At 36.8% G+C, this 27,500-nt stretch overlaps 1 protein-coding gene across 5 annotated transcripts in view; it reads right to left on the reverse strand.

Annotated features, from left to right (window-relative positions):
* Positions 1 to 27,500, reverse strand: part of LOC136842865 (liprin-alpha-1-like) — a 120,950-nt gene that overhangs the window by 83,842 nt on the left and 9,608 nt on the right. For all 5 annotated transcript variants that reach the window (XM_067110744.1, XM_067110746.1, XM_067110747.1 and 2 more), the window contains exon 2: positions 691 to 792. In XM_067110744.1, coding sequence (XP_066966845.1) covers positions 691 to 792 — 102 coding nt within the window. The remainder of the gene's footprint in view (positions 1 to 690; positions 793 to 27,500) is intronic.

Consider the following 27,500-nt stretch of genomic DNA (forward strand, 5'->3'; position numbering starts at 1 on the left):
ATTCTCTATCCCTCACTAAAAATGGAACTTGAAGCCAAATAATCATAAAAGAAATTACTTAGTACAGGTGGCTATAATAATAATAATAATAATAATAATAATAATAATAATAATAATAATAATAATAATAATAATAATAAGCATCTGGACTGCTTTTTTCTATACTTTTTTCCACATGCTGTTCTTTAAGAAAGAATAACTGTTTAACCCCACTGAAACTGCTACTAATACGGTTCCATCGAGCATTACTGCTCACGGTCTGTGCGTAAATTTATCCTTCTTTCATGACTCCCCCACACTTCTCTTCACCTACACAAAAGAGAGAGCTCTCTCAGACCTACTGTTTTCAGTCTTATAGGAATTTATCTCCGGTTATTTATAAGCAGTGACATAGATCAAAATTCACACAATCTTTTTTTTAATAGCACTGAAATAACTCGCCGTGAAAACCCGGGAGATTCGCAGGACGTTCGGCGGCTTTGGGTCATGATCCGTTTCATCGAGCTGACAACTGATTGATATTCCGATGCATTAAAATGATTTGTAAAAGCTTGGGTAACGACGTTAGGCTTCCCAGTAGGCAACATATTGTAGTACAAACAAGTAGAATAATCCACCATTAATAATAATAATAATAATAATAATAATAATAATAATAATAATAATAATAATAACAACAACATCACTCACCCTTGTGTTGTTTCTCTCGGCCTTCAACTCCGTAATCTCCTCATCACGTTCCAATAATTGTTCCCGAGCTCCGTTTAGCTCCTTCGTGAGGGTGGCAAACTCCTGAAAAGACACAAACAGAAGAGGCGGGATCAGCGGCTGGGCGTATAATAAAAGTAGAAAGGATTTAAAAAATAAGAAATAATCATTAAAATTTTATGTAACAACAGATTACTATAATTTTGAAGTATTTAATATAACCACACATTAGTCTCATTGTATTTTTAAGGACAAATAGGAAATTATCAAAACGTCTATAATGCTTTCGATAGTTTTTTAAAATTTTAATTGTACCTAGTCTAGCAGGAGATAGAGGACAGAAATTACAGATTGTTTTTTTTTATTATTTCATCATATTGTAAGACATATTTAAGGATTCTGATGAAATATATGGAAAAGACTGTTTAATAATTTATACATTATTTACATAGTTATGCGTATTTATACGTAAAGTAATACATACTTATACACTCACAACTACATACACTCGTGCATACATACACATTGTATGTATGTATGTATGTATGTATGTATGTATGTATGTATGTATGTATGTATGTATGTGTATATATATATATATATATATATATATATATATATATATATATATATATATACAAATGAACATTTAACTATATTATTACCGAAAACAGGTAAACTTAAAATAAATAATAGTTAAGACCAAGAATTAAAAGTAGGAGCCAATATGCGAAAAAAACAGCGGAGATATTTGCACTCCTAAACACATGGCAAAATGGAACAGCAATATGACTCTAATTTTTTTTTAGGTAAATATAATTATGGTAATCCTCTTTTGCAGAGACACGAACCGGATACTTGTAATCACATTATACACACGAGTTTTATTTTTATGAGAGAGAGAGAGAGAGAGAGAGAGAGAGAGAGAGAGAGAGAGAGAGAGAGAGAATTGACGAAGCTCTTTAGTCCAGAGTATCGTAAAAAAAAAAAAAAAAAAAAAAAAGCTTTAAAAGGTAATTCCCTCCTCTTGGTGTCGGAAGGCATACACGCAATCTTCATGTGTACTGCAGAGAGCTTTTTTTGTAAGCTCTGTAAGCCTTGTATGCTTTTTGTATGCTCTGTAAGCCTCGAATACTTTTTGGATGCTCTGTACGCCTTGTACGCTTCTAGTCATCGCCTCCCCCACTTGATAGTGTTCTGGGCTAGGCCGGTTCATCTCGGAAAGAATGCTTTTCTATACACTCTCTCCTTTCTTCGCTATGTAAGGAATTAGTTTTGCTTGACTAAGCCTTTTGTTCCCCCTCCTCTCTCTCTCTCTCTCTCTCTCTCTCTCTCTCTCTCTCTCTCTCTCTCTCTCTCTCTCTCTCGCATATATATACAGTACTGTCAATTGCATTTTCCAGTTACGTCATAATTTTCTTGCCATTCAAGTACGTATCACTTTCTATTCTTTTATTATTACTTTAATTTATAGCTTTTCCCTTTTTCCCGGATCGTCTCTCTCTCTCTCTCTCTCTCTCTCTCTCTCTCTCTCTCTCTCTCTCTCTCTCTCTCTCTCTCTCTATATATATATATATATATATATATATATATATATATATATATATATATATATATATATATATATATTTACCAATTGCTTTCTTCAGTTACATAATAATTCTCTTGCTGTTCAAGTACGTATTGCATTCTTTTTTTTTATTTTATTTTTCCTTTTATAGCTTTTCCTATCTTTCCTCTCTCTAGTCTCTCTCTCTCTCTCTCTCTCTCTCTCTCTCTCTCTCTCATGGGATTCGGCCCTTAACTATGGGTTTACGTGGTGAAAGCAACGGATGACTTTTGTTTGTTTGTGAAGATAAGAGCAGAGTGTACGAGTTTAGTAATACACACACACACACACACACACACACACACACACTCTCTCTCTCTCTCTCACACACGTCCAAGTAAAACTGGCCAGGAACGTGAGGTTATCCTCTGATTTTAGTTCAACACCACACGAGGTAAATTTGTAACTTATATCTATTATCTTAGTTTTACTGATCTATCAGGAAAAAAAAATCTAAAAATCTTAGCATATTAGGAAAACAATTAAAAAATGCGCCCAAGTGTCTTCGGCGCAATCGAGTTTTCTGTACAGCAGCTACAGCGTGTAAGCAAGGCCACCGAAAATCTATCTTTCGGTGATCTCGGTATAATGCTGTATGAGCCGCGGCCCAAGAAACTTTAACCACGGCCCTGTGGTGGCCTGTCCCATATCGTTGCCACAGGCACGATTATGGTTTAATTTAACCTTAAATAAAATAAAAACTACTGAGGCTAGAGGGCTGCAATTTGGTATGTTTGATGACTGGAGGGTGGCTGATCAGCATACCGATTTGCAGCCCTCTAGCCTCAGTAGCATTTAAGTAAATAAGCTCCCTCAAGAAAAAATCTGAAAACTTCATCAAAAAGAACACGAATGAGGAAAAGATTCTCTCTCTCTCTCTCTCTCTCTCAAGGCATATCAAGCCACAGGGAACTGTCACGAATTCAATTTTGGCGTGGCATCTACAAGAAGAATCGCTTAAGCTGTTTGGTGTCAGACACCCAAATCCTGTGCCCCCTCATTATGTGACACCCCGTATTCAATTTTCAATTTAGATAAAAAAACAGAAACTCTCTCTCTCTCTCTCTCTCTCTCTCTCTCTCTCTCTCTCTCTCTCTCTCTCTCTCATGATATGTCTTCATTACGTGAAACCCGTAATCAGTATTTTCAATTTAGATAAAAACAGACGTATGTCTCTCTCTCTCTCTCTCTCTCTCTCTCTCTCTCTCTCTCTCTCTCTCTCTCTCTGATATGTCTTCATTACGTGAAACCCGTAATCAGTATTTTCAATTTAGATAAAAACAGATATGTCTCTCTCTCTCTCTCTCTCTCTCTCTCTCTCTCTCTCTCTCTCTCTCTCTCTCTCTCTCTCTCTCTCTCATGATATGTCTTCATTATGTGACACCCGTATTCAGTATTTTCAATTTAGATAAAAAAAAAACAGACGTCTCTCTCTCTCTCTCTCTCATGATATGTCTTCATTACGTGAAACCCGTAATCAGTATTTTCAATTTAGATAAAAAACAGACGTATGTCTCTCTCTCTCTCTCTCTCTCTCTCTCTCTCTCTCTCTCTCTCTCTCTCTCTCTCTCTCTCATGATATGTCTTCATTATGTGACACCCGTATTCAGTATTTTCAATTTAGATAAAAAAACAGACGTCTCTCTCTCTCTCTCTCTCTCTCTCTCTCTCTCTCTCTCTCTCTCTCTCTCTCTCTCATGATATGTCTTCATTACGTGAAACCCGTAATCAGTATTTTCAATTTAGATAAAAACAGACGTATGTCTCTCTCTCTCTCTCTCTCTCTCTCTCTCTCTCTCTCTCTCTCTCTCTCTCTCTCTCATGATATGTCTTCATTACATGAAACCCGTAATCAGTATTTTCAATTTAGATAAAAACAGACGTATGTCTCTCTCTCTCTCTCTCTCTCTCTCTCTCTCTCTCTCTCTCTCTCTCTCTCTCTCTCTCTCTCTTATGATATGTCTTCATTATGTGACACCCGTATTCAGTATTTTCAATTTAGATAAAAAAAAAACAGACTCTCTCTCTCTCTCTCTCTCTCTCTCTCTCTCTCTCTCTCTCTCTCTCTCTCTCTCTCTGATATGTCTTCATTACGTGAAACCCGTAATCAGTATTTTCAATTTAGATAAAAACAGACGTCTCTCTCTCTGTCTCTCTCTCTCTCTCTCTCTCTCTCTCTCTCTCTCTCTCTCTCTCTCTCTCTCATGATATGTCTTCATTATGTGACACCCGTATTCAGTATTTTCAATTTAGATAAAAAAAAAACAGACGTCTCTCTCTCTCTCTCTCTCTCTCTCTCTCTCTCTCTCTCTCTCTCTCTCTCTCTCTCTCATGATATGTCTTCATTACGTGAAACCCGTAATCAGTATTTTCAATTTAGATAAAAAACAGACGTATGTCTCTCTCTCTCTCTCTCTCTCTCTCTCTGATATGATATGTCTTCATTACGTGAAACCCGTAATCAGTATTTTCAATTTAGATAAAAACAGACGTATGTCTCTCTCTCTCTCTCTCTCTCTCTCTCTCTCTCTCTCTCTCTCTCTCTCTCTCTCTCTCTCTCATGATATGTCTTCATTAACACCCGTATTCAGTATTTTCAATTTAGATAAAAAAAAAAAAGACGTCTCTCTCTCTCTCTCTCTCTCTCTCTCTCTCTCTCTCTCTCTCTCTCTCTCTCTCTCATGATATGTCTTCATTACGTGAAACCCGTAATCAGTATTTTCAATTTAGATAAAAACAGACGTATGTTCTCTCTCTCTCTCTCTCTCTCTCTCTCTCTCTTTTATGATATGTCTTCATTACGTGAAACTCGTATTCAGTATTTTCAATTTAGAGAAAACAAACAAACAGACGTCTCTCTCTCTCCCTCTCTCTCTCACACACTCTCTCTCTCTCTCTCTCTCTCTCTCTCTCCTTTCACATGGCACACGCGAAAGTCAAAATAGAAGAGAAATTCGATAAATCAGGGATTAAATAAGTGCAAATAATACCACTGTATACACTGCAATAATAAGGATCATATATAAATGGCATCTCTCCACGTTTATACGTGACCAAATCTGATCCGGAAAAAAAAAAAAAAAAAAAAAAAAAAAAAAAAAAAAAAGCCTCTTGGGGCCCTGATGTTGTTTGCTCTTGGAAAAAGAGATGGTTCTCTTTCTCTCTCTCTCTCGATTTCAACCGTCGTAGGCCGAGGTTTGAACCCGGGTTAGAACAAATGGTGCCCTGCGCTTTTTTGGCTGAAGTTACCCAAGGCCATTCAGAGAGAGAGAGAGAGAGAGAGAGAGAGAGAGAGAGAGAGAGAGAGAGAGAGAGAGAGAGAGAAGACATTTCCTCTCTCTCTCTCCTCCTCACAATATTTTATCCGGTGGGTGAGAAACTTCAAGGAGGTAACTACCCGTGAACAAAACAGCGTTGCAAACAACGAGTTCCATTCGTCTGTTTCCCTTTCCTCTCGGAATGGGGGGCGTAAATTCCCTCTGCAATGGCGAGGAGGAATTTCAAGCGAGAGAGAGAGAGAGAGAGAGAGAGAGAGAGAGAGAGAGAGAGAGAGAGAGAGAGAGAGGTGCAAATAACGAATTGTGATCAACACCAGGGTGCTGAAGTTTCCTTCAAGAACACATTAGTGGAAATTGAATAATCACAAAATATTTATCCATAAGCAGACCGATTCACGCCAAACTTAAAATAAATGAGTAGTAATTCTTTATAAATATATACTGTAAGTGAACCCAGGAAAGGACCTCACTTTAATGTAGAAAGTGAAAAAGGAAAATTGTCCCGGAAACCTAACATAGGTATGAAAAATTTGTCCTTATTGAAAGGAACACTTTCCACGTATGTTTGAAATCCTGAAAACTTTTTTCCTTCTTCCAATAAATTAGTTTAATTGGGCAAATTAGGCTATAGTGTACGAGTGAAGTTTGGAAAAATAGGAAATTTGTTGGTTGAGTCTGACTGTGGTAAATTTGTAATTCAAATAAAAAAAAAACTTGAACGAAAGAGAGAGGATGGCTAGAGTGTACTTCAAATCTCTGACTATCTTAGAAAACTTCTAATCTGTCTGGCTATTTCAGGAAACTTCTAACTCTGACTATCTTAGAGATCTTCTAATCTCTGTCTGACTATCATAGGATACTTCAAATCTCTGACAATCTGAGAAAACTTCTAATCTCTGTCTGACTGTTTCAGGAAACTTCTAATCTCTGTCTGACTATCATAGGATACTTCATATCTCTGACAATCTGAGAAAACTTCTAATCTCTGTCTGGCTATTTCAGGAAACTTCTAATCACTATCTTGAGAAACTTCTAATCTCTGTCTGACTATCTTAGGATACTTCAAATCTCTGACTATCACAGGAAACTTCTAATCTCTGTCTTACCATCTTAGGATACTTCAAATCTCTGACACTCTCAGAGAACTTCCAATCTCTCTCTGACTATCTTTAGAACTTCTAATCTCTGACTGACTATCTTAGAAAACTTCTAATCTCTGTCTGACCATCTTAGGAAACTTCTTCTAAATCTGACTAACATAGGATACTTCAAAATCTCTGATCTCTGTCTGACTATCTTAGAAAACTTCTAATCTCTGCCAATCTGACGAAACTTCCGATCTAGATCTTAGGAAACACCTGATCTCTGACTATCTTCGGATACTTCAAATTCTCTCTCTCTCTCTTCCCAAGTTCGTTTCCCAAATCCTGCTGCCAACAGGTTCGACTTTCTCTCTCTCTCTCTCTCTCTCTCTCCAAGTTGGTTTCAAAATCCTCTGATCTCAGGTCTGACTATCTTCTCTCTCTCTCTCTCTCTCTCTCTCTCTCTCTCTCTCTCTCTCTCTCCAAGTTGGTTTCCCAAATCTTTTGCCTACAGGTGATCTCTGACTATCTCTCTCTCTCTCTCTCTCTCTCTCTCTCTCTCTCTCTCTCCTCTCAAGCTGGTTTACCAAATCCTTCTGCCTACAGGTTCGACTCTCTCTCTCTCTCTCTCTCTCTCTCTCTCTCTCTCTCTCTCTCTCTCTCTCTCTCTCTCTCTCTCCAAGTTGGTTTCCCAAATCCTTTTGCCTACAGGTTCGACTTCATATCTCTCTCTCTCTCTCTCTCTCTCTCTCTCTCTCTCCAAGCTGGTTTACCAAATCCTTCTGCCTACAGGTTCGACTTCATATCTCTCTCTCTCTCTCTCTCTCTCTCTCTCTCTCTCTCTCTCTCTCTCCCCCTAATTTCCACATCCCCAAAATAAAAGCAGATCCAAATTCTTCGTCAGCAACGAAAACCTCCAAAATATTCCCTATAGCAAACAAACCCCCTCTCCTTAACAATCGCGGGACCCCCTGCCCTTCTCCCCCCACCTCCCAACAAACCTCTCAACTCCCACTTTCCTTAACGAATCCGCGGCTTAAAAAAAAAAGAAGGGAAAATTGAAAAGGCGAACGCTATTCCATTCACCGCGCACTGGACTCCTTGCCCCAATGAATGGGCATTAAAAGTGGAAAAATGGTGAAAAATGGAAAGTGGAAGAAGGGAAAAAAGAAATGAAAAGGAAAAAAGGAAACGGGAAAAACATGAAATAGGGGAATAGATGAAAAGGGAAAGGGGACTAAGAAAATTGGGAAAATGAAAAAAGAGAAAAAAAAAAGAGAAAAAGGAGGAAAAAGGTAAAAAATAGAACAAAAAAAGGAAAAACAAAAAAATGAAAAGAAAAAAAATGAAAAATGGGGAAAACAAGAAAAAGAGGAAAATGGGTAAAAGTCAATCATGGCAAATAATGATAAAATCAGGAAAAGAAACTTTTGTTTGCTGACTTAACAATTACACAATTCTTCTTAAAAAAAAATAAATAAATAAAAAAAATTTGTCGCCCAGGCTGTTAAAAACGAGGGATTTCAAAACCTGACATTTGTAATCCGCATAAATCGTTCAGGATTTAACATTCGTCGGATTTACATCCCTCTAGATACAGATTTATGTCGTACAAAATATTAATTTTATTACTTTAAAATATCGTCTTAAATGGGTTTCTCTCTGCAGCCACGTCAGTATTTAGGAATTTATCATATATATATATATATATATATATATATATATATATATATATATATATATATATATATATATATATATATACAATGACACGTGGTTCTTATATATCAATTAAATCGCAGGTGGAGGAATACCATATTAGGTGTGGGTTCTGGCTGGTTTCGACTTAATTCCGTCAATGGCTTAGCAATAAAAGTCGAAACCGGTCAGGGCCTACTACACCCATTATGCTGCTTCTTCACCTGTGGTTTAACTGATGTAATATATATGTGTGTGTGAATATATATGTATATGTATTAATAAAATGTATGTATATACATAGTATTCATGCATACATACATACTGTACACATACACACGCGCACAACCAATCGTATTCATGCCAAGTGCATAAACAAAAGACTTTCGGAACCACGAAAAAAAAAAGTTCGGCACTTCGGTCTAGTCCCAAAGCCAAACTTGACGCTAAGAGTTATAAGGCAACTTTTGGCAATGAAACCGGGATCAAGTTGCCCTCCAAAGAGAAGCTCCTGTTTCCCCTGAAAAGAGAGGTTTCTGTTTCCCCTGGAAAGAGAAGTTTCTGTCTCCCTCCAAAGAGGAGCTCCTGTTTCCCCCTCGGAACAGAGCAAAACAGCAAACAAGGTGCGAAAGAAGACGCGCACGCAAAAATCGATGGAAGGAAACAAAGGTGGGTTAAATATAACCCACCTTCGATTTTCGATATAAAAATATCAAGCTAAGCCTCTGTAAACAAACACAGAAGTAAGGGCATGCAATGTTTTCTCTCTCTCTCTCTCTCTCTCTCTCTCTCTCTCTCTCTCTCTCTCTCTCTCTCAACACACCTGAAAATTAAACCAGAAGGCTTCGTTCGTACTACACTTTCCCGTCTCTATTCCACTGCAACTATCAAACAACACTTAACATTCTGAATATAATACTACACAGCGAGAGGAAAACAAATCCCCCCACCCCCGCCCCCGGGGGACCTAACGAACAACTCGTGCGAACGCAATCACAGTTAAAACAAAGAAAAAAAAAAACATTCTTTTCGTTCGTTCTCAAACTCACGTCAACTCGAATCACCGTTTTTATCTCAGTCACCCACCAATTTCCCATTTTCTTCAAGTCTTCCCGTTTTCTTCGGGGCACATTCATAACCGTCAGTGATCTTTAAAATTAAAAATAAAAACCTGTTGTCTAATGGTTATTATTGTCTTCTTCTTTTTCTTCTTCTTCAAGGTCCGTGACCCCGTCCTTATTTCCCAACAACCGCTATCATCAAGAGTTAGTGTTATAACTTTTTTAATGAATCGACAAAGGGGGTATATTTTTTTCTTGCTTTGCATTGCACTGGGAATCAATAAAGTGCCGAGGAGAGAGAGAGAGAGAGAGAGAGAGAGAGAGAGAGAGAGAGAGAGAGAGAGAGAGAGAGAGAGAGAGAGAGTCTTTTATCCACTGTTACTCAAACAAAGCAGTTACGTCCATAAAGAAAGTAGTTAATGTACTGTAGACAGAGGAATCTTTTAAAATGTTACTGACTTACGGAGGTTATATAGACCGAAGCTCACATACTGAGTCTAATGTCATACGTTATGTATGTATGTATGTATTACTGTATGTATGAGTACGTGCATGTATGTCATCGCTCATGTAACAAAAATCGTGAAACAGATTTATGAAAAAGACTTAAAAACGTAAACAGCAAGCATTAAACTTCCACTTCACAATTTATTAACAGAAACTTTACAGACTTCTCATATTTAAGTTTTTTAAACTATCCTGATATTAATTACCCAGTCATATGAAAGTTTTTGTTAATATCTTTTGTATTAGACTGTGCAAATATTCTCCTGATGAGTCTTTACTGCAATATTGCGACGACTGTTGATTTTCGCCTAAGGTACAGAGAGAGAGAGAGAGAGAGAGAGAGAGAGAGAGAGAGAGAGAGAGAGAGAGAGAGAGAGAGAGAGAGAGAATGAATGAAATGCATGTTTAGACCGATACACTGACATCGACGAGTTGTGGTCAATCTGGCCGGTGATAAACCTTGTGATAGTACCTGCGGTTTTATTCCCCTCTCCCTCTCTCTCTCTCTCTCTCTTGAGGCTAATGGTTCCCCGAGACATTTTCCTCTTCGTAAATATGAGGAAATCCATCCTTCCGGCCTCACAAACACCAATGCAATGTCCCAATTCCTTCAGACTCGGGAGATCGGAAGAATGCCCCATTGTGAGTCTCTCTCTCTCTCTCTCTCTCTCTCTCTCTCTCTCTCTCTCTCTCTCTCTCTCTCACCGGCCAAGTCTGGTTGGCGGTCCCTTTCAACGACAACAGATCGAGGTTGCCATCTATTCTTTGTTACGTCATCTGCAGTAACGTTTCAGTCAAGTTTACCCGTTTCCCTCGTGACGTCATTCGCTTTATGATGCTTCTTCGTTACTGGACGAGTCTAGAGGAGGAGGAGGAGGAGGAGGAGGAGGAGGAGGAGGAGGAGGAGGAGGAGGAGGAGGAGGGTTGAATTCCATATGCGCTTTGTAGAGATAGGCATAGTGAAGGAATACTGTTTGCATTCATGGATAATTTATGCAAATTACAGAAATATCTCTTTCCAAACTTACGTTACGATACAACTACAATCATCATTGTTTTGTATAGTATTTTTTAAACAAAAGACTTAAAATTGTCCACTAGACAATAAAATGCACTAAAAATATTTAGCCTATATATAGTGAAAGACCTGATAAACAAATAATTATTTGCTTTAACAAAAAAAAAAATAAGATTCCTGTAGCATATCCTCTCAAAAGAAAAAAGAATCCAATAGGATATACTTCCATAGGGAAAATCACGTAGAATATCCTTCCACAGGAAAAAGTCCTGTAGGATATACTTTCATAGGAAAAAGCCCTATAGGGTATCCTTCCATACAAAAAATCCTGAAGGGTATCCCAAACCTTGGCAACAGACTGCTTGACCTACCAAACTGTAACGCCAGTTTGGGAGTCGAATAAAACCCAACAAGCTGTTTCCTTTTTTTTTTTGTCTTTGTCTTTGTCTTTTATTATTCTCATTTAATCGTCCCGTTTGATGTTAAAGAGAGAGAGAGAGAGAGAGAGAGAGAGAGAGAGAGAGAGAGAGAGAGAGAGAGAGAGAGAGAGAGAGAGAATTACCTGTAGACTGGTTCGACCGGAAGATTACCTCATCGATACTTTCCTTTTACCTCGTCGAGGCCCTTCCCTCTTTATTAAAGATATATTAGCACAGATTTTGACGACGACCTAATCACTCTAGTCCGTCATTCTCTCTCTCTCTCTCTCTCTCTCTCTCTCTCTCTCTCTCTCTCTCTCTCTCTCTCTCTCTCTCCATACCATTGCTTTTCTTACCTCCTCTAATTCAGGAATCGAACGCGGGTGAATATGAAGGATTATGAGAGAGAGAGAGAGAGAGAGAGAGAGAGAGAGAGAGAGAGAGAGAGAGAGAGAGAGAATTTCCCCAGCTAGGCAGCTAGGCAGGAAAGACACAATCATTACTATATATATATATATATATATATATATATATATATATATATATATATATATATATATATATATATATATATATATATATATATATATATATATATATATATATATTGTTTGAGAGAGAGAGAGAGAGAGAGAGAGAGAGAGAGAGAGAGAGAGAGAGAGAATTGCGTCGCATTATGGAGAATCTCTTATTAAGAATCTCCCGTAGAATCGGACCACCTAAGTGAGTGGATAGAAATCCCATATTTATCTATCTGCGAAAAGGGGTGAGGTCGCTAGCCTTACGCCCGCATCCCTCTAGAACTGATCTTTGGGAGTTTATGCTGTATCTTCGGCTGGCTTTTCTTGCCGGTCACCCGTCCACGCCACAACCACATGAATGAGGTTCGTCTTCTGAATAATAATAATAATAATAATAATAATAATAATAATAATAATAATAATAATAATAATACCCAGACTCACTAAGTTTTAATTAACAGAATACTTCTAATAAATAAATGAATATTAATTAAATATCAAATAAATAAACAGTGAATGTCTATATGTTTATACCCAGTCACTCCAAACTCTAACCCCAAAGACATCTCGATAACGAGAAACATCACACAGAAACATACGAGCCACGAATGTGAGAGAAACATTACCGTAGCAGCAGAATGTCCAGTCAATGAATAATTTTTAAGACGACCTTTGACCTTCCTTCCGGTCGTCAAGGAGGTTCCGTTGTGGTAACAGTGCTGTGAGGGAGATTTCTCTGTCTGAGGTACAGACAGATAAACGAGTCTGTGTGGGCATTTATGCGTAAAGACAAAACAATGAGAACGATAAAAGCATGGCCAACACTATTATTATTATTATTATTATTATTATTATTATTATTATTATTATTATATATATATATATTATATATATATATATATATTTTTTTTTTTTTTTGTTTATCTCAGTCATCCTATTCGACTGGGTGGTATTTATAGAGTGGGGTTCCGGGTTGCATCCTGCCTCCTTAGGAGTCCATCACTTTTCTCACTATGTGCGCCGTTTCTAGTAGCACAGTTCTCTTCTGCATGAGTCCTGGAGCTATTTCGGCAGCTAGTTTTTGCAGGTTCCTTTTCAGGGATCTTGGGATCGTGCCTAGTGTTCCTGTGATTATGGGTACAATTTCCACTGGCATATCCCATATCTTTCTTATTTCTATTTTCAAGTCTTGATGCTTATCAATTTTTTCTCTTTCCTTCTCATCTACTCTAGTGTCCTCTGGTACTGCAACATTATTATTATTATTATTATTCAAAAGATGAACCCCATTCGTATGGAACAAGCCCACCAAAGGGAACACTGACATGAAATTCAAGCTTCCAAAGAATATTATGTTCATTAGAAAGAAGAAATTTATTAATATGGTTATCGACGCTAAATTAAATTTCAGTAAAAAAACAAGTTACATTTACTCTGTTCAAATCTATTCAACAGTTAAGTAATTAATATGGTTGTCGACGCCAAATTAAATTCCAGTAAAAAACAAGTTACATTTACTCTGTTCAAATCTATTCAACAGTTAAGTAATTAATAAGATTATCGACGCTAAATTAAATTCCAGTAAAAAAACAAGTTACATTTACTCTGCTCAAATCTATTCAACAGTGTCTCGACAAGTACGGGAGTACAATTTCGCGAGCTTTGGTATATTCACTCACAAAATCATCAACGAAATTGTCAATTCACACAATCACACATTAAAGACAAAATTAAAATACGTAATAGTTAAAAGTATTAAGTTGAATAAGAGTGTATATGGCTATTTAAGGTAAAAAATGGCAAACGGCACAATGCAGCCTGTTGCCAATCCATTCTTTTATTAAACATTACACCGGACAAGACCATAATAATGACTGAAACCATTAAAATAACAAGGCTTCAGGCTTCAGAGTATGACATTTCAGTCTGTTGGGAAGGTTATAAGGCTTCAGGCTCCAAAGTCTGACATTTCAGTCTGTTGGAAAGTTATAAGGCTTCAGACTTTAGAGTCTGACATTTCAGTCTGTTGGAAAGTTATAAGGCTTCAGGCTTCAGAGTCTGACATTTCAGTCTGTTGTCTGTTGGGAAGGTTATAAGGCTTCAGGCTTCAAAGTCTGACATTTCAGTCTGTTGGGAAGGTTATAAGGCCTCAGCCTTCAGAGTCTGACATTTCAGTCTGTTGGAAGGTTACAAGGAATCACAGGCTTCAGTCTTGACATTTCAGTCTTCTGGAAGGTTACAAGGCTTCACAGGCTTCAGAGTCTGACATTTCAGTCTGCTGGAAGGTTACAAGACTCCACAGGCTTCAAAGTCTGTTGGAAGGTTAGAAGGCTTCAGGCTTCAGAGTCTGACCTTTCAGTCTGTTGGAAGGTTAGAAGGCTTCAGGCTTCACAGTCTTACTCCAGATAGAAGGTTAAAACACCAAGCCCAGGGAGCAATAGTGCCCAGGATTAGACAGGAGAGAGAGAGAGAGAGAGAGAGAGAGAGAGAGAGAGAGAGAGAGAGAGAGAGAGAGAGAGAGAGAGAGAGAGAGAGAGCGCTGGAATCGTTTTCCAATAATATCTTTTGGATTACACCAACCTGTGCTTCCAGGGATAATGGGAGTGGGGTGGGGGGGGAGGGGGAAGGGGGTGGGGGTGGGGGAAAGGCAAGATTCGGCGTTTAATGTCGGTTATCAAAAGAATATTTTCTTTTTTTTTTCTTCGATGAGTCATTCCTGGAACCGGAATTTCATCACTTTTCTTTTAAGTAAACTTCAATGTCATTGTCATTTACTTTTTTGTAAACTTTATTGTTATTTATCGAAGTCACTCAATGCTACAGTCAAGAGTTTCGAGAGTTTGGGTGATAATATGACACTGGTACCGCCAGTGACTGAAATAAAAAAAAATATATAAAACTGATTGGGCGAGATTGAGTTTTTGTAATGGAAGCAGAGTATTAGAGAATATATATATATATATATATATATATATATATATATATATATATATATATATATATATATATATATATATATATATATATATATATATATATTGTTGATATGAGTGCAAAATTATGGGGCAAAGTTGTGGGAGGCAGTGAATGTAAGTGCCAAGTTATGGAGCAAAGTTGTGAGATGCAGTGAATGTAAGTGCCAAGTTATGGGGGGCAAAGTTGTGAGATATGAACATTAATAGTGAGTGGAGCGTGGAACAACTGATGTTTGCAAAAGATTTAGTGGACTGGGGATAACGAACAGAAAAGGTGGAAACTACTGAAAGCGAAAGAGCTTGCATGAGAAGAAAGACGAGAGGAAACGTGAGCTAGAGTAACGGTATGAGGGTAAATGAATACTAGGAGGATGAATAGGTGAAGCAAGAAAGGTAGCAGGATGAGCGCAGAAGGCTGGTAAGAGACATGTCCGTATAGGAATTGTTGAACCAACTCTCCTTTACAGAAGAGAAGTGCAAATAAAATAATCTGAAGGTGAACTGTTGGTTAAAGTTTGCTTGTAAGATAAACTATAGGAAAGAGGAATGTGAAGTATGTAGATTTGTATGCTTTGAGATGGTCTGGTCATGTGGAAAGAATGGAGTGTGCTAGATTATTTATAGGCGTGTATAATTCAAAGGGCTGGATGGAAGTACGGAGGAAGGCCAACAAATTGCTGGCCAGTGTGTGTAGGGTAATCTACACTCCTTCTGTGTTAGGTGTTTTACAGCTGAAGGTTGAAAAAATGTATATATAAAATATACATGTATGTATTCATGTGTATACCTATGTATAACTATAAAGCAAGACTTATGGACCTCAAAAGCAAATATCCGCCAACTGCATAATCATTTAGGTCAATTTCCACCCACTAATTCCATTACGTTCATTGCTTCATAACATTTGGTCCTGTAATCAAGCCCATATTAAGGTGGAGCGTAATCCAGGATTATGAAAAAATCTGGAAATTGTGGGTATTTCTATATACTTCAGACAAGAGACGACATACATGCATACATACATATATACATACATACATACATACCAAAGGTATCAAGGACTTCAGTGTTTTTTCAAAACATACAAATACACACAATCACATTAACCATACATATTTATATAATGTATATATTTATGTATACACATATATAATAGAGAGAGAGAGAGAGAGAGAGAGAGAGAGAGAGAGAGAGAGAGAGAGAGAGAGAGAGAGTGACAATCTACTGCAGCCTCATCTATACACGTAGTAAACACGAAAAACACTCTGAAACACAAAAACACACACAAAAAAACAAAATACGACCCAGTAGTCTAAACACAATCTGTGACGAGTGAAACACCACTTCCCTACGACACGACAGAGACTCAATATATCTCCGCAGCTCACAAACATCACGAAGATGATTGTTATTTTTATTACATCTGGGAAGAACATACACACAAACAACCTTTCAGAGGAAGCGAGACGAGACGAGACGTCTTCCTCTCTCATATTTACTCCCCTGCATCTAGACGACACTCGAAGTCTCTCTCTCTCTCTCTCTCTCTCTCTCTCTCTCTCTCTCTCTCTCTCTCTCTCTCTCTCTCTCTCTCTCTCATTCGGAGGGTAATTCGAGACGCGGAGAATGATATTATAAGATTTTGAAGAGGAATCTGTGTTTTTCCTAGGTATACAAACCGTACCCCTGTCGTATGTGGGGTCTCCCAAACCCATCCCCCATTTTCTGCGCATGCGCTGGACGGCCATTCGTGCTTGCTGAGAAACACAGAAGAATGACGCAGGTTTTGAAATTCTCTCTGTTAGATCATAGGTCCTCTCTCTCTCTCTCTCTCTCTCTCTCTCTCTCTCTCTCTCTCTCTCTCTCTCTCTCTCTCTCTCTCTGTGTGTGTGTGTGTGTGTGCAGATGTCAAAAGTCTGTAAGACCATAGGACATTCTGTCTCTCTCTCTCTCTCTCTCTCTCTCTGCAGATATCAAAGCCTGTAAGATCATAGGACATTCTCTCTCTCTCTCTCTCTCTCTCTCTCTCTCTCTCTCTCTCTCTCTCTCTCTCTCTCTCTCTCACGACCCGGCAAGTGTTGAGACACTTATTTCAATTTCTTAAAGTGTCTACTAGATCTAGACATGTCTAACCAACCTGTCTACTGATCCTGTTTCAATATTGTTCTCACAAACCTTACTAAGATTCCAAATGTTCTCACAAGCATCTATATAGATTAGCCTATATCAAGTTATAAGACTGTTCTCACAGACCTCTGTGTATAACTTCAAAGATTTTAAGACATTTTTGAAGACATATTTCTACATGTCTCATGAAACCTTACACTGAATCTCAACAGACCGTTCTACAGACTTCACAAGTTTTAAGACATTACGAGTCTTTTTTGGGCATTACGAAAGTCTTGTAGACATTAAGTTTTAAGACATACGAAAGTCTTTTAGACATTAAGTTTTAGGACATTATGAGTTTTTTGGGACATTACGAAAATCTTTTAGACATTACAAGTCTTTTCAGACATGACGAATGTCTTTTTTTATAGACCTCACCAAATTCTTTATAAGACATCACGAAAGTCATGCTTAGACCCAATCAAAGTCTTTTTAGACATGACGAAAGTCTCTTTTAGACATCATGAAAATTTTTTTTTTTTTTTAGACCTCACCAAGTCTCTTTCAGACATGACGAAAGTCTTTTTTTCTAGACCTCACCAAAGTCTTTATTAGACATCACGGAAGTCATGCTTAGACCACATCAAGGTCTTGTTAGACATCACGGAAGTCTCTTTTAGACATCACGAAAGCCCCCTTTTTTTTTCAAGACCTCACCAAAGTCTCTTTTAGACAGTCGGAAAATCCCCCCTTTGACTTATTCGAATAACATTGAAAAAAAAAAAAACCATTTCGAAATCGTTACACTTATTACCCAAAGTCCTTTTTTTTTCCCAGTTTCAGATCTTGGATATTATTTTTTTAAAATCCAGTTTATTTATTTATTTTTTTTTTTATCCAGAGAGCCTCCTCGTTCTGAATCCAATAGAACAACCTTTCATCCAGCTGTCAGTTGCACGAACGTCTTCAAAAGGAATATAGACTTGGAAAGAAAAAAAATAAATTAAAAAACTCTCTTTCTCTCTCTGAGATATTCACCGGAAGAAATGATAATGATTCTGCCTCATCTCACTCTTGATAACTTTCATTTCCTCTCCGTGATGGAAATGGCTGTATCTAGATTCTACAGCATCACTGGAATTATTCGTTCTAACGATCTTTCACAATGATAAGACGTTTTAACTGTGTCATTTCCTAAAGTATTAACAAGCACAAACACACGCACACACACACATACGCCAAAAAAAATAAAATGGTAACTGGGTTCTTCATTTTCAGCATAAAATCAATTATTCATTTTATATATATCTTATATATAATGATATAAATCAATATATATATATATATATATATATATATATATATATATATATATACTGTATATATATAAATATATATATATATATATATATATATATATATATATATATATATATATATATATATATATATATATATATATATATATAATATATATATATATACACACACACAGTACTCAGGACGTTTTGGCCGTATCATTATTTCCTGTATAAACACACACACACATACACGCAAAAAAAAAATGGTTATAGGTTTATACACTACCTCTAAAATTATTCATTTTCACGATCCTTCACAATGATAAAAATCAATACACAGCACTCAGGACGTTTTTGCCGAGTCTTTTACTCCTGTGCGAACACACACAAACAAACATACACACACAGAAACGCAAAAAAAAAAAAAAAAAAACCGAGGTTCTAGGACTAGAGCAATTCCCGTTTCTCTCATGAGATTCCCCACAAATGGTATAGCCATAAAATCGCTTATCCCCAAACAGAGAGGGTGGGGTGGGGATGGGGGGAAGGGGAGGGGGGAGGGTAGGTAGGCTTAAAGGCAGGGAGGGAAAAGGGTAACAGGCTTCGATCTGAGAGAGAGAGAGAGAGAGAGAGAGAGAGAGAGAGAGAGAGAGAGAGAGAGAGAGAGAGAGAGAGAGAGAAATATCACAATGTGTACACAACAACACTGTTTTTCGTAACTTCTCCATTTATATACATTTGCCCGATTATGATTTATGAAAAGTTACGTTCAAGAAGTTGGACAGCTAAGTGAGACTGGAACGAGGGGAAAAGACGATAAGCTACTAAAAAAAACTAAAATAATGAAAACTTTGTTCACGCCGTTGTATTTGGATAATTAATTAAAATTTTTCTCCACTTATCCATGAATTTATTAATTTCTTTCCATTATATTTGAATAATTATTGAAATTTCTATCTATTTACTAAGAGTTATCTATTTCTTTTTTTTTAATTAATCATCTCTTTCTGCACTTCTTATCATCTTCTGTAACTTTTTTCAAATGAAAACCATATTCTTTGGAAGTTTGAATTTCATGCCAATGGCCCTTGTCGTAATAATAATAATAATAATAATAATAATAATAATAATAATAATAATAATAATAATAATAATAATTTTTAAAACTCCCCATAAATTATTTATTCCTCTAAAGTTATGATAACCCAAATTATCTACTCGCTTCAATATCAAATACGTAATAGGATATCATTGATCGACAACATTACTACAACCACTAATTATCTCTTTTCACTTTGTGAAGGGGACATATTTTTTTCCGAGTTAATTGCTCGGTTCGGTGTAAACACTGTAATATTATACCGACACCTGAGAGAGAGAGAGAGAGAGAGAGAGAGAGAGAGAGAGAGAGAGAGAGAGAGAGAGAGAGAGAGCCTGTGTGTGTGTGTATATCATACGAACACCCCAGTTTATATACATAAACACATATGTGTGTGTGTATATATATATATATATATATATATATATATATATATATATATATATATATATATATATATATATATATATATATATATATATATATATATATAGTTGGGACGCTTATCGTCCCTCGCTCGAGTTGCGACAGCAGATGCAACCCACGGGATTAATTGACAAACTTCCGGCCATCTTTTGACCTGGCCAAAAGGGCCTTTGTCCATCTTTGGCCCAAAACTTCACATGACCCAACATTCGGGCCAACATCCACGTGCATACAACATACGGTATGTATACCTTAAAGATGTGTATGTTAAGGGTTAACATTCCATGAGGTGCCATCTTCACAATGGGGGATAAATTAATGGTGTATCATTCAAAATCCAACTTAGTTTCTCTAATAAAATTTTTTCCGTTATAAAAATGATCTCTGAACATTTTTTACGAATAAAAATTATCTCTGATAATTTTCCAAATGAAATTTATCTCTGAAATCTTTTTCTAAATAGAAATTAGCTCTGAAATTTTTTCAAAATAAAAATTGTCTTTGAAAAATTTTTCAAAATAAACATTCTCTGCAAACTTATCCGAATAAAAATTAACTCTGAAAATTTTTCTAATATAAAAACGAGCTCTGAACATTTTTTCCAATATAAAATATTATCTCTGAAAAAATTTTCCGAATAAAAAATGCTCTAAAAAAATTCTCTCTTACAAAAATCAGTCTCAAAAAATATTCTGTTGCTCAAGAACGAATGATTCTCTCTCTCTCTCTCTCTCTCTCTCTCTCTCTCTCTCTCTCTCTCTCTCTCTCTCTCTCTCTCTCTACGGAACCAAAAACTTTCAAACAAAGAGACGGGACAAAATCAAAGGAATTCAGCTGAATTTCAAACGGAGCCTTAAAAAAAAAATTTCAAAATTGTTATAAATAATGTTACATAAATGACTTGGGGATGGGCCAATTACGTAGAAGCCAGCTCAGGAAATTCGTGTAGCTTGCTTGTCACTGTTTATAACCTACCGCCACGGGTGAATGAATGAATGAATGAATGAATGAATGAACGAGTGAGTGAATGAAAGAACGAGTGAGTGAGTGAACGAACGAATGAGTGAATGAAAGAACGAGTGAGTGAGTGAATGAACGAACGAATGAGTGAATGAATGAACGAGTGAATGAATGAACGAGTGAATGAATGAATGAATGAGCGATTGAGTAAGTGAATGAAAGAGTTAATTAATGAATGAATACGTCAGTGAATAAACGAATGAGTGAATGAGTGAATGAATGAATGCATAAGTGAATGAATTAATCAATGACTGCGTGAATTAGTGAATGAATGACTGAATGAAAGAATGAATGAGTAGTAAAAGAATTAATGAACGAGTAAATGAAGGAATGAATGAATGAATTAACGAATGAGTGAATGAGCGAGTAAATGAGTGAATTAATTAAGGACTGAGTGAATGAATGAATGAGAGAATGAATGAATATAATGAATCATATTATAGAGCAGAGTTTTGCAGCCCAATATAATGATAAAACTGATTCCGACCTCTCCCAGTTTTGCAATATTCAACAAATGTTATTTGAGAGAGAGAGAGAGAGAGAGAGAGAGAGAGAGAGAGAGAGAGAGAGAGAGAGAGAGAGAGAGAGAGAGAGAGAGAGAGTTAAAGCATCCTTGCTTTTGTTTTATCTACAACGATAAAAAAAAATTAATTCAGCTTGACAATCACTCGTCTACAAGTTAAAACAAAAAAGAACTGAATCTCGATACATTGGAAATTTTCATCTCTCTCTCTCTCTCTTTTGTACAACAAATAGCTCAATAAAAATTCTTTTAAATATTCTTTTAAATATCTCTCTCTCTCTCTCTCTCTCTCTCTCTCTCTCTCTCTCTCTCTCTCTCTCATTCAGAAAAACGGCCATCCCTCAACCGTGCATGGCACTTGGTCGGGAAAGGGGGATGGAAAGGGGGTCGGGGGGATGGAAAGGGGTTGGGGGGACTGTCATAGACATCACAGCATCCAAAAACCTTCCCCTTAAACCGTTTTCAAATGTCAAGGTTTCTCTCCCGTCAAGGTCAGTCGTATTTAAGAACCGCTTCTACCATAGCGAAATATTTGAACAAAACACAAGGGAAGCTATTACCATCATCAATAACTAAGATAACGCCAATAAAATCAACATCAGTAACTAACATAACATCAATAAAATCAACATCAGTAACTAAGATAACATCGAATCAACATCAGTAACTAAGATAACATCATTTAAATCAACATCAATAGCTAACAGCAATAAAATCAGCATCAATAACTAAGATAACATCAATAAAATCAACATCAGTAACTAAGATAACATCAACAAAATCAACATCATTAACTAAGATAGCACCAATAAAATCAACATCAGTGACTAAGATGACATCAATAAAATCAACATCAATACCTAAAATAACATCAATAACTAAGCTAACATCAACATAAACAAAACATCATCGCAAGCATTTTCGCGCAATACGAGACATTTAATCAAAAGGGCCGCGCGCATATAAATACACACTGCTTGCTTTTGCTTTCCCCCACTCTATCGAAAACTTATATACGGAGGAGGAGGAGGAGGAGGAGGAGGAGGAGGAGGAGGAGGAGGAGGAGGAGGAGGAGGAGGAGGAGGAGGAGTGAGGGGAAAAGAATGGGGGGGGAGAGGAGAGCCGAGACTTTAAAGGGGATGAGGTGAGAGGCATCGGCAGCGGCCAGTGGGTGGTGGTAGATGTTTTCCCGAGACCCCGCCCACTCACTCACTCATCCACCCACTCACTCTCCCACCCACTCATTCATTCGCTGATACATACGCTTACCCATTAACTCACTTTGCCAACTCACTCACTTACTCATCCACTCACTCATGCACTCAACCACCCACTTACTTACCCACTCACTCAATCATCCGCCCACTCATTTACTCATTCACCCACTCATTCACTCACCCACCCACCCACTCACTCACTCTACGGTTTTTAAGCAGTTCAGTTTGGGGATTGTTCAATTCATCCAACCAGTGTTCATCTATTGAATTAAATTCAATCTGTCTCTTCATTCGGTAATATTTAATCTTCATTCAACTCAAACAATGGTCTTTCTGCAACTTCTTCAACTCAGTCGGTGATCTTCAACTGAATTCAATCCAATCTATGTTCTGTATTCGATTAAATTCGTGGTCTTTTTGTTTTCTGCACTTTTTCTGTCCGCCCTCAGATCTTAAAAACTACTGAGGCTAGAGGGCTGCAAACTGTCATGCTGATCATCCACCCTCCAATCATCAAACACCAAATTGCAGCCCTATAGTTTTTATTTTATTTATAAGGTTAAAATTAGCCATAATCGTGCGTCTGGGAACGACGTAGGACAGGCCACAACCGGGCAGTGGCTAAAGTTTCAAGGGCCGAGGCTCATACAGCATTATACCGAGACCACCAAAAGATAGATCTATTTTCGGTGGCTTCGATTATACGCTATACAGAAAACTCGATTGCGCCCAAGAAACTGATTATCTAAAGATATTGAATTCAATGTTGTCTTCACTTGCATATTCCAACTCAGTCTAATTCAACACGTGGTCTTCAGTTCAATTCAACCTTCGGTCTTAATTAAGATCAATTTCGTGGTCTTTATCGATAACCACCTGTGGTATTTATCAAAATGAATCTCATGTCTTTATTAGATTCAATCTCTGGTTTTTATTATATTTTCATAAGATCTCTGGTTTTTTATTACATCTTTATCAAATCTATGTTTTCTTTTGTTACATTTTCATCAAACCTCTTGTTTTTATTATATTTTCAACAAATCTCTGTTTTTTTTATTCCATTTTCATAAAACATCTGGTTTTTATTATATTTTCATCAAATCTCTGGTTTCTTTTATTGCAGTTTCGTCAAATCTCTGGTTTTTATTACATTTTCATCAAATCTATGGTTTTTGTTACAATTTCATCAAATCTCTGGGTTTTTATTGCAATTTCATCAAATCCTGGATTTTTTTAAACAAAATTCCCATAAAATCTGTGGTTTTTATTAAATTCTCATCAAATCTGTGGTTTTTATTCCAATCTCTTCAATTTCCTATCTTGATCGAACTCAGTTAAATCTTATTAATAAATCTGTGGTCTTTGCTGATTTAAATTTCATTCGCAAATCGGCGTTTAAGTTAACTGAATTCAATCCACCATTACTAAAATTGTATAACAGAAACCGCCTCCATCTAATTCAATCAGTTGTCCTTACACACACTCACTACTGAGCGTGTATCCGCGCGTACTACCTCCCATTCATAAAAGCACGAAGCATCTCATGAATTAAACAAGGTCCCCATTCACTCTCCCACGTTAATAGCTACAAAAATATTCAAATCGTATTACTGGCTTTCACTATTTATATCTGTACAATAACTGGACGGTTTTCATACCCAGAAACAGCCTTCCAACCCACTGGCTTCTATACGAGTATGCTGAATGGATGCAGAATAGAACAGAATATAAAGAATTTAGGCCAAACGCCAAGCGCTGGGACCTATGAGGTCATTCAGCGCTGAAAGGGAAACTGAGGGTAAAAAGGTTTGAAAGGTGTAACAGGAGGAAAACCTCGCACTATGAAATAACCATCAGGGGAGGGTGGAAAGTAAGATGGAAGACAGAGAATATGAATGGAGGTACAGTAAAAGGAATGAAAGAGGTTGCAACGAAGGGCCGAAGGGACGCTGAAAAGATCCTTAAGTAATGCCCACAGTGCACAGCATGAGGAGCACTGATGACACTACCCCCCTACGGAGTATAAAACTTATTAAGTATTTATTTACTTCTTCGGTACCTAACACGAATATATATATATATATATATATATATATATATATATATATATATATATATATATATATATATATATATATATATATATATATATATATACTATATATATATATATATATATATATATATATATATATATATATATATATATATATATATATATATATAATAAGCAATTTAAGTACTTTCATATAAATACCTGTGTATATATCAACAAAGTAACTTAAAGCACTTTTACATAAATACCCGTGTATATAAAAAATGAACAATGTTGAGCAAACTTCTATTTCCCAAGCAGCCCAAAATGAACAGCGGAGTCGAGACCCGAGCAAGAGAACAAAACAGAAAGCTGCCTAATGCCGGTTCATTAACCGGATTGCATTTGCGGTCTTGCGCTGACGTTAAACATAAAGCTGATGATTTTGTGTTTCTCTCTCTCCCTCTCTCGATAAAAATATTTGTTGAATGTTGCAACGCTGGTGGAGATTTGCTAAATGAGAGACAAGATTCACTGGAACAAATCTCTCTCTCTCTCTCTCTCTCTCTCTCTCTCTCTCTCTCTCTCTCTCTCTCTCTCTCTCTCTCTCACAAAAAATAGAAAAATATCTGTTCAATGTTGCAACGTTGATGGAGATTTGCTAAATGAGAGAGAAGAGTCACTGGAGTAAATATCTCTCTCTCTCTCTCTCTCTCTCTCTCTCTCTCTCTCTCTCTCTCTCTCTCTCTCTCTCTGAATGTTGAAACACTGTTGGAGGTTTGCTAAATGAGTGTGAAGATTCACTGGAAAAAGTCTCTCTCTCTCTCTCTCTCTCTCTCTCTCTCTCTCTCTCTCTCTCTCTCTCTCTCTCTCAGAAAACAATTCCCTCTCAAGGAACGCAACTAAAAAAAGGAATGCTGACAAATTCAGTGAATTTGCTGATACCCGCACCATAACAAGAAAGGTCGCCACTTTCGAAAGAAATAGGAGAGACCACCACTTTCGAAAGAAAGTGGTTTCGAAGAGAAAACAGGCATATCATGTGCTGATGTTTCTTCGGCGCAATCGAGTTTTCTGTACGGCGTATAATCAACGCCACCGAAAATAGATCTATCTTTCGGTGGTCTTGGTATAATGCTGTATGAGCCGCGGCCCATGAAACTTTAACTACGACTCGGTGGTGGCCTGTCCTATATCGTTGCCACACCATTTTGCTAACTTTAGCCTTAAATAAAATAAAAACAAATGAAGCTAGAGGGCTGCAATTTGGTAAGTTTGATGACTGGAGGGTGAATGATCAACATACCGATTTGCAGCCCTCTAGCCTCAGTCGTTTTTAAGATCTGAAGGCGGACAGAAAAAGTGCGGACGCACAGACACAGCCGGCACAACAGCTTTCTTTTACAGACAACTAAAAAGAGGCGTTACCAATGTGATGACATAAGTCAAGAATTCGTAACCTATACGAGCTGAAATCCCATATAAGCAGCAATCTCCATCACTCCAAGGCATTCTATACGATTAGTCTAAGGCGTTAGAAGAAACAAAACTAATAATGTTACAAAAAATAAAGCACGTTTCCTACCTGAACAAGCATAAGACCTTATCAGTCAACGTAACTAACCTAAGGTGATACACTATACAAAAACAAGAGTATTACGAAAAACAAAGCACATTCTCTGACTGAACAAGAACCACATCGGCTCCAGGTGGAAAAAAATGGCAAAAGGCACTTGAAAATTGACTGCGTTCCATTACCGTTAATAGCAAAGAGAGAGAGAGAGAGAGAGAGAGAGAGAGAGAGAGAGAGAGAGAGAGAGAGAGAGAGAGAGAGAGAGAAATATGCCGTACTGTTTCTTACGCCCCCCGGAGAACGTAAACAGGAACTGCACTGAAAAACCAATCTCATTAAAAGCTTGGGAAAGTGCCTTCGATTACTTAAGGCGTTGCAGATACAAAGTGCAACACTGTTAGTAATATTACTATATATATATATGTATATGTATGTGTATGTATATATATATATATAATGTATATATAATATATAATATATATATATATATATATATATATATATATATATATATATATATATATATATATATATATATATATATATATATATGTGTGTGTGTGTGTGTGTGTATATATATATATATGTGTGTGAATATGAAATTTCGAACACACACACATTTATATATATAGATATGCTGATTACGAAATTTTATACAGATAGCTAAAAAACAATTCTTAGAAAAAGTTAACAAAATACAATTTATCTCAGTTCATAACATCAAATTAATCAGGAAAAGGTTTTAAAAGATTATCAAGAGACAAATCAAGCTAAAACAAAAACAAAAAAATTACCTTTCCAAACAGCAAAAGATACCTACTTTCCCCAAAAAACAAACAGTGAAAAGAAACCTTTCCCTTAAAAAAAAAAAAAAAAAAAAAAACACAGCCTCATTTAACCACTTTGACATGAAGCTGGACTTAAATTCGCGGGAAAATTAATTCCCGCGAAACTTCAGGAAAAGTAATAACTAGGAGCAGTCATGAGAGAAAGGCAAAAACCATTACTTTCTAATCAGCAAAAGACACCTACTTTCCCTAAAAAAAAAAAACAGTGAAAAGAAACGTACTTTCCCGTTAAAAAATAAAAACACAAAGTCTCATTCATCCCCTTTCACGTGCAGGCGGACTTAAATCTGCGGGAAAATTAATTCCCGCGAAACTTCTGGAAAAGTAATAACGACTAGGCGCAGTTAGGAGAGAAAGGCAAAAATTCCCCCTGGCCTGAAATTCACGAGGCAGAGGAAACGCAGTGTATCATGTAACTCAGGGCCCGCTGCAAACATGAAATACACATCACGGCCAGAGATGCTATTCCTAGT

This window comes from Macrobrachium rosenbergii, chromosome 10 (assembly GCF_040412425.1).
Source record: "Macrobrachium rosenbergii isolate ZJJX-2024 chromosome 10, ASM4041242v1, whole genome shotgun sequence".
Taxonomy (NCBI): domain Eukaryota; kingdom Metazoa; phylum Arthropoda; class Malacostraca; order Decapoda; family Palaemonidae; genus Macrobrachium; species Macrobrachium rosenbergii.